The following is a 9,057-nucleotide window of genomic DNA, read 5'->3' on the forward strand; positions in this document are numbered from 1 at the left end:
CCCCCAAAAAATAATTAATTGATTATTAGAAACGTTTTATATCTAATAGCATTATTTTATTTTAAGCCATTAAAAATTTACTTTTTTTATGTGTGGCCCGGTCATGGGGAGTGAGACAGGACACAGGAAATACTTTTTCGTGGGCTTTTTTATTCTCCGACTGTACTCGGCACATCGGAACAGTGACGTCATCATGTAACCTGACCCCGTACCCCCAACTCTAACCTTAATCCCCCATAAATAGGCCCTAAGCCCGACCCTGCCCCTAATCCTAACCATAGAGGAAATGGCGCCAGTCTGAGAGAATCCGTCCAAGAGGTGGTGCTTTACTATTAACAACTACACGCAACAAAAGTGTGACAACCTTGTGAAAGAACTTACCATGGAGAAAGTCTTCTGCACTGTAGTCGGACGAGAAGTCGGTGAAAACGGTCAGAAGAGACGGCTGACTACCTTGAAGGCCTCGCTGAACGCAAGAGCGCACTACGAACAAGCTAAAGGTAACGACGACCAGAATCGCCAATACTGCACCCAAGGGGGAGACTTGAATGAAATGCCACATGTAACCACCCTGAAATACAATTATCACTAAAGATGAGCAATGTAATCAAGTCCTGTGTCCACGTCGGAGGGAGGCCCCATGTGATAGCATGGGGGGTTAAGGTTAGATTTGGGGGTACGGGGTCAGGTTACGTGATGAAGTCACTGTTCCGATGTGCCGGTAAAGTATTGGCACCACAGCACCAAACTCCGATGAACCAGTGGAAACGCTGGTGTTCTCCTTCGGCCTAAACAGCAGGTCACAAAGGGACAAGAACACACCAGTCACAGAGCTGAAAAAGGCGTTGAAGAAAGCCTAGGAAGAGTTTCCTGATGCTGACATCCACATCCCTATTGTTAACTTTTCCTCAGCCCTGCCCCAGAATGAGCAGGAGACATTGTTGCACCTGAACACTTTCATTTCAGATTTGGACAATCACATCCCTGCTCAGCTCTCGCCACTAGAAGGTACTGTCGCTCTTTCCTTAGGAAATGTCTTGCTCCGTTTTGCGTAACTATTTTTAAATCCCGGTAGCTCTGCAACCACGTGAGCTAGCGCAATATTTTTTTCTGCATATGAAACCGGAGGAGTTGTACTTACATCTTATGCCATCAGCTTGTCCTCGGTCACAGTTTCCTTCCACATAGTTTTGCAAAAACTGCATAAAAAGCACTTGCAGCAACAAAAACATAATATTCCAGAAACACGCTTTGCCGATCCGATCAGCTGTTTGTAACACTTCCTACATTGGATTAGACGGCAGCGCGAACTATCGCATGTCCGCCATGACCTGCCCGAAACCGGAAGTGACGTCATTTTCGCGGAAATGTAGTTTTTTACGGTCCGGGCCTCAATGAGCCTATACTGGTGTTTTTAAAAGTTATGTTTGACTTTATGACTTTCTGTGTCGTTTCTGGGATGCTTAGGACTCATATTGCACTGCTGGAAATAGTTTATTTTGATGCACATGCTGCTTTTTTGCAAATTTGCATTATAATATTTATTTTCGTTTTTCCTGCAGTATATAAAAATTGGTGTATTTCAAAAATAAAACTATGAAGACACTTAAAATAAATTTCCTGTGGTAGGAAACTATTTTGTGCAACTTTTTTGTATTTACAGTTTTGAGGGATAAGCCTCTTAAATTTCTCTAACTAGAAATATATGTTAAAAAACAAAAACGATTTTCCATTTTTTTGTAGTTTATTGCACTTTTTTGCAATTTATGTAATTACTATGCACTTAATTCCTACATATTATTAAAATCTAGGCTGTAATGTTTGTATTGATGTATAGCAACTTGAAATGCTCCCAAAAATGGCTCCACAGCATGTAAAAATATAATATAAGCTCTGGCGGACTTGGTTCTATGGTAGGTCTTAAAGGGTTAAATCATTCCTACAGACCAAACCCATTGATTTAGCTCCTTTTTTTGCCAGTGGTTGTGACATATGCCCCATCAACATGCAAATTGGTAAAATGATTAAGAACCACTTTCAAAATCTTTTCCAGAAAACCCAAATGCTGGGGGATTATAAAGTAATTGCTGCCTTTAGAAGGAACACAAACCTGAGGGATTTTCTCATCAAGGCAAAAGTTTCACCTTTCTCTGAGCCCAAACTCAGATCAGGGGCATTTCTTTCAGCACCAAAAATGGCTGCGCAGCTTTTCAAATGGCAATGTGTTCCTCTCACAGTGTAACGGTACTCCACGCTCTAAGAACCGTGTTTATTTGATTACCTGCAGTAAATGTGGTATCCAGTATGTTGGTGAGACAGCTAACACACTCCTGACCAGAGTTACCCAGCACAGATATAATGTGTTAAGAAGCAGATACTCCGCCCCCGCCCTCATCACCTCGAGGCTGAAACTCGCCCAGCCTTCGGTTGGCAATCACCGGACCAGACCCCCGCAAACACTTCAGTCTCCGGGGCCTCGCTCTGGGCGACCCTGTATGCCGGGCCCTTTTCCGAGAGTCCAAAGACATAGATCTCCACCACCACGAGAGCCGTGGACAGCGATGAGGCGGCGACTCTACTCCCCACGGCTGTTATGGAACTCACAAAATGAACCGTAAAGTACCTTATTAATTCGCTAATCCAGAAGCACCGGCAAGATGTGTGTCAAGACATGAATGTCGCAGAGTCGACATTCATGTCTTTTCCTGCTGGAAAAATATTACTTTTTCAGATACTATGATGAACTCTGCAAAAGATTATAGAATGGACATTTTCACCAACACATTATTGCAAATTTTACGTTTAGAGGGTTTTTCACCACCAGCAGCTCAAGTCAGAGGCGTTGCCCAGGCTTATCCATTTGAATTGAGAGATGTCCGCGATATAGAGACCGCGCTGCAAGAAATTGACGCCAGCGTCACAGAAGTGACAAGGAGTGTGATTCATAAAGTACTAGACGAGATTTACTCACTCTGGCTCTCCTAGTAATCGTTTTCTTCTCTTCCCTATCAGGTTTGTGTTCCTGATTTTTCTCAACATGTTTTATTTTTATTATATCAATTGTTAAATAATTATTATTATATACATATATACAATTATAAATAAATCAATTGATATATCTCCCGTTGAGGTTAAGACTGGCACTGCGCTCCCACAAGACATCTGACTTCGACAACTAGCGCCGCTCAGACTGTTTGTGAGTTCACATAGGCCCCTGCCTCCGGACCACTTCAACAACAACTGGCGCCTCTTTCCTTAAGTGTTAATCTTCCTTTTAACCCTTCTGTCAAACCTTTCATCTTCAAAAACCATGCAAATAGGGTTTGTAACACTTGGAATACACTTTAAAAACATATAAGCTCGCCTTTATCACCCGGAGCTAAAAAGTGCTAGTACACTATAGTACACTATACTGTAGCAGCAATAATGTTTCGAAATTTTCAGGATCCTAAAAACTACTTTGGGTTTATCGCGGTTGTTTAACCGAGGACTCAATTTTCCTGTTTTACCCTATAAAACAACAGCTGCTACCAGGCTAAACAAGGCATCACTTTAGACCCTGAAAACATAAAACTAAACCCTGATAAAAGACAGATGGCCAAACTGTGTTTAAACTCATTTTGGGATAAATTTGAGCAGAGAAATAATCTCACACAGAGCAAACTGGTGAGTGACCCCGAGGAATTCTTTAACCTCATGATTTCTCCAAAATACAAAGTGAGCCATTTCTCTTTTGTCAGTGATGATGTGGCTCCTATTCAATGGTGTTATGGTGACCTCTGTACTCCACAGATAACATCTTATTTGAGGCCTTCACTACTTCATATGGGTGTTGAAACTCTATTGTTACTTAGTAAATTGCTCTGTGCTGCAACTGACCTATGATTTTATGATTTAGGATGATTTTATTACAGAGTTTGTTGCAGCTGGACCTAAAAGTTATGGGTACATGACCAAAAAAGGTAAAGTTGTTTTGAAAGCAAAAGGCATCACACAAACACATGATGTTTGGTAGAAGGTCAACTTTGAATCTGTAAAGAACCTTGTTGACAATTACATTGATAACTGTGAAGGAGGGTCTACACTTGAGGCCCCTCAGCACAGTGTCAATTTTAATAAAGCGGCCTTTTCACTACAAAATTCATTATTCCCCCCCAAAAATTCCGTGTTGTTTATGACAAGCGTAGATTGCTCCAGGAGGTCTGACTTTACCCTTCGATTATTTCTTTTAACTTTTTTTTTTAATGTTTCAGCCTGCTTTAATCAAGTTTGATCACAGACTTCAAATCCCATTTTCCTGTATGGTTGTCGGGCCAAGTGGCTCAGGAAAAACTTTGTGAAATCTGTATTGGAAAACTGTGTATAAGTTTTGAACAAGCTTGTTGACAATGTTGTGTGGGTTTCAGCCTCTGTATTCTGAGCTTCAAGAGAAAAATAAAAGCATTAAATTCATTGAAGGTCTCCCTGATTCTTTTGAAGATGCGAGTTTGTTTCCATCACACCAGAGTCCTCTCATTGTACTGGATGATGTTATTTTTCAAGCTTCAAATCATCCAGAAGTGGTCTGGATTTTCACACAGTACAGACACCATAAAAATATGAGTGTCCTGATGTTGACTCAGAATATGTTTCTACAGGGTAAACACAGCAGAAAGATCAGTCTGAACAGTACTTATATGGTGTTACTTAAAAACCCTTGTGATAAATTACAAGTTTATACACTAGCTAGACAAATTTGTCCAGGACATGTGAGGAGGGATATTATACCCCTTATGTCAAACTGAGTGATTTATGGCCCCCCTAGAAAGATTTATGGCCCCAGGAAGTAATAAAAATATGATATTCATAAAAATATGATATTCATAGTTCATTGCTTTTCCCCCTTAAAAATAACTGATTATTTAAGTTTCTTATATATCAAATAGCATTCTTTTATTTTTTTTAATCCATTAAAAAAAAAAGTTTTTTTTTTTTTTTATGCTTAAAAAACGGCATCTGGTGGTGGGTCAGCGTGTGTGCGAGGGCCCGTGCCCAAGGCTGCGTGTCTGGGCGTGCGCGTGGGCGCACCTGTGTCTCCGGACTCACTTTGTGTGTCTCAGGTCCGTGCTTGTGTGTTTAAAAATGTGTTAAACCATAGTGAAACTGCTTAGTTAAAGTTGTGCTTTTGTAACTTTCAGTATGGCCAGAAATACAGGCTGCATGCCTTGGGGCAAAACTTTATTTCAATTTATATGCATTTGTTTAATCCGGACAAGGAGATTTAGAATAAAACTCAGAATCATGAAAAAAAAAACTAAAATGAAAAACGCATCGCGGCTCCCAACATAACTCTTTTCTCCAAAAAAAAAAAAAAAAAAAAAAAAAAAAAACCCTGTTAGGTACCCCTCTTTTCCCCAAACCTTATATTCGGAAACAGGGGAAATATCCTGAAAAAATCCTTAGTCTCCCCACGGCTCCCACCCCGATCCTCCGCGGAGTAAAGGCAAAACTCCTTAAAAAAAAAAAAAAAAAAAAAAAAATCCTCCGCGTTTTCTCCAAAACACCTGAAAAAACCTTACTCGTTTTTCTCAAATTTACCCCGATCCTTAGACTAAATAACCAGGGAAAAACTCCTGAAAACCCTGCTAGCTACCCCTTTTATTCCCAAAAAACCTTATATTTGGAAACAGGGGAAACACCCTGAAAAGCCCTTAGTCTGTTTTCTTCAAAACGATCCCTCTTACCAGCTACCTCTAAAATTCAACGCAGAGTCTAAGTTCTCCCTTTGCTCTTAATCGATCCGCTTCAAGAGCAAAATATTTCCTGCTTGTTCGCTCCACATCTGCTGCTTAATGATTCTGGCTATTCGTTCGAAATTTCCGCCAGAGACCAACTCCGCCTAACTTAGCCCCGCTGCCAATCACATAACAATGGGGCGGCTCCCTTCGCACCCCGGTTAGCCAATCGGCTACAGGTCTGATTTTTATATCTCCCGCTGAGGTTATGACTGCCAGCGCTCTCCCACAAGACTAGTGATGGGATTTCCGGCTCTTTTTAGAGATCCGGCTCTTTCGCTCGGCTCACTAAAAAGAGCTGGCTCTTTCGGCTCCGAACCGGCTCTTCAGGTTGTTTTGTTGCTTTAATTATTTAATCATTAACAATAATATAAAATTATGCAGAAAAGGAATTACTAATGTTAAAAAAAGTGGTTGTTTATATATGGCCCCTAGAGACAAAGCACGTACAAACTCTAAAGCATATACAAACTCCAAAAAGCACGTACAAACTCCAAAACACATTTCTAGCATGAACTGAACTTCCAAAACAGAGCTACCCAGATCACTTAAATTACACAATTGAAAGCATATGTGTATTGTTTGTGTATTTATAGACAAACACCCATATTTATTCAAATAATTAAAAAAAAAAATCATTTACCTGTTACTACCACACACCAAATCCGGTTGTTGATATTTCCTGGCTTGTGTAGCCACTAGGTAACAAAAGCTCAACACTGCGCCGAGCATCCTGGAGCACTAATGTTGTCTTTTGTACGTGATTCTGAGTTTGTACGTGCTTCTGAGTTTTTACGTGTTTTGGAGTTTGGAGCACGTGCTTTGTCTCTAAGGGCCACCATAAATATACTTTATTTATTCACTCCACATAAAATGTAATAAATAAATCATATAATACAAAGAACTATTTACATTTCAAACTTTTAACTATTTAAATTTTCTGCTTTTTCCTTTTAAACAAATTTAACGTGAAACAACACAAAACACTGCAAACCACAACACAATTAAATATAAATTAAAATATTAAAACAAAAAGAAGATGCACATTCTCTGTCATATGGGCCTGCATGATTTCTGAATCCTTTATCATCTGCAACTGAAAATAGTGGATGATTACTATACCTTTCTAATGTGACGTTGTTGTCCCTCGCTCTCTTTCTCTCTGGCTCAGATCCTGTGCTACTGCAAGTGTAACTAACGCCCCTCCCCCCTCTGCCGGTACAGGCCGCGCGCGAGTTTAGCGGAAGAAAGGGCGAGAGAGAGGGTGAGAGAAAGAAAAAAAAACCCTCACGGCTCCCAATAAGGAGCCGGCTCGCGTCGTTCACTTCAAAGAGCCGGCTCTAAGAGCCATTTCGTTCGCGAACGACCCATCACTACACAAGACCTCTGACTTCAGCCATATCAACAACTGGCGCCGCTCAGGCTGCTTGCAACTTCGCATAGGGACCTGCCGATTTCAAGAGCAGCTGGTGCCTTTTTCCTTATATGGATATCAAACGGTAAGTTTTACACTTTCCTTTTAACAATTTCTCTCAAAAAGCTTTTTCATCTTCAAAAGACATGCAAATAGGCTCTGTAACACCTGGAATACACTTTTTAAAATATATATAAGCTAGCCTCTAACACTCTGAGCTAAAAAGTGCTTTAGTACACAATACCAGCCAAACATGTCCTCCTCAGATACCTCGTTTTTCTTACTCTTGCTCATATAATGTTTATATTTTACCGTTTTTCCTGTTTTTAAATACTCGTTGTTATTTCTTTTTAGACTCTGAAATAAGTGTGCTCAACGCCTCTCTTTTTGACTCTCTCGATCAAAATGGTATGGTTCATTCTTGTTCTCACTCTTAACAGCTATTTGTGCTAGAAAAACAAAACATTTACCCTCTTTTCCGTTTTTATCAAACATTCTAGATCTAGCAGACTTTGAGAGGTTTCTTTTTTCTAGTTCACCGAGTTCCTCTCCGCCAGTGCTCCAACGCTCGACTGGAAAGAATATACGCCTATCGACCCGTGAAAGACAAGAACTGCTTTCTACGCTGGGTCGCCCTGCTTCTTGTTCTACCGGACCCAGTTCCAACCCCTCCGGAGCTTCTGCTCTCCCCAGAGCCTCTGGGAAAAACTGTCCTCTGTCCGCCCGGGAGAGGCACGATTTACTCGGTCCCCGTGCTACGGCGAATCGAACCAGCACAAGCCCTTCCTCTTCTCCGCAATCACGCACACGAGATGCTCCGCGCCTCCGTTTGAGATCCAATCACGGTTAGTCTCTCTCTAGCTTCTTGCTTTTTCTCATTTTATAAAAAACTATCCCTTTTCTATTTAACATTACTGTTTTGTATCTTACCCTCAAATCCTTAGGGCATTTCATGAGGAGGAGAAGGAGGAGCGCTAGGACCTCAAGGAGAACAAGGACAAGGGAAACGCGCAGACGGAAGCTAGCTTCAGTTGGTATCCGTCTGGTTTCCCTTTTCGCTGAATTAGTTCAGCTCATCTTATAAAGGTTTGTGTTTTTTAATTTTTCCTTTTTTTCCAAACGAACTGTGTTTTGTTTTGTTCTTTTAATATATAATTGTTAAAAACAATAAAAATGGAAAACCAGGAACAAGACATTACAGACCCATTTCTTGCTATAGAAACAGCGTTAGCTAGGTTAAATGAAAATACACACCAGTCTCAGAATACACATTCACAACACAGTGAGCAACCTGAGGTGATCAATAGTAATGACCCTTTAGAATTGCTTAATTTAGCGTCTAGTGAAAGTGCCTTTCAAAATAATTCCCTCAGTGTGGGAGTGGATCAAGATGAAATTCAAACAGAGTCAGACGCGGCTCATTCTCAAATGAGTCTGACACAAAACATCTCCTCTTCTGATCTGTTTTTAGCAATTAATAGAGCTTTAGAAGCTTTGGCCCAAACACAAGATGAGGTTCAAATACCGCCAGAGTTACTGAGCCAAATAAACAGGCTAAATCAAAATCGTTTCACTGATACTCAATGCCAGCATTCGCTAGTCTCTTCCCCGGACAATGTGTCTGCTAATGAGCCGCTCAACCACAGCCCACCGCTACAGTTGTTATCCAGTTTCAATGATTCTATTCATCAACAATCACTCAGCTCTTCCCCAGACATGCGAATGAGCCACTTAACCCAGTAAACAATGATCACCCCTTTCAACAAGGGGGTAATCCCGAGAATACTTGCGCCGGTAATTCACCACAACCCTCTTTAATTGTTAGAAATAAATTTAATAACGTTGAAATTGTTGGCAGCACGGTGGTTA

The 9,057-nt window shown here is 40.7% G+C and overlaps 1 protein-coding gene across 1 annotated transcript; it reads left to right on the forward strand.

Moving 5' to 3' along the window:
• Window positions 1-382: 382 nt before the first annotated feature.
• On the forward strand, window positions 383-8,298 carry LOC146520995 (uncharacterized). The gene is made up of 5 exons (XM_085148595.1): window positions 383-500; window positions 913-1,008; window positions 7,399-7,596; window positions 7,689-8,033; window positions 8,133-8,298. The coding sequence occupies exons 1-5, from the start codon at window positions 383-385 to the stop codon at window positions 8,270-8,272; spliced, it is 897 nt and encodes a 298-aa protein (XP_085004721.1). The 3' UTR covers window positions 8,273-8,298.
• The last annotated feature ends 759 nt before the right edge of the window (window positions 8,299-9,057 follow it).

The sequence above is a fragment of the Neolamprologus multifasciatus genome, chromosome 3 (assembly GCF_963576455.1).
Source record: "Neolamprologus multifasciatus chromosome 3, fNeoMul1.2, whole genome shotgun sequence".
Classification (NCBI taxonomy): Eukaryota; Metazoa; Chordata; class Actinopteri; order Cichliformes; family Cichlidae; genus Neolamprologus; species Neolamprologus multifasciatus.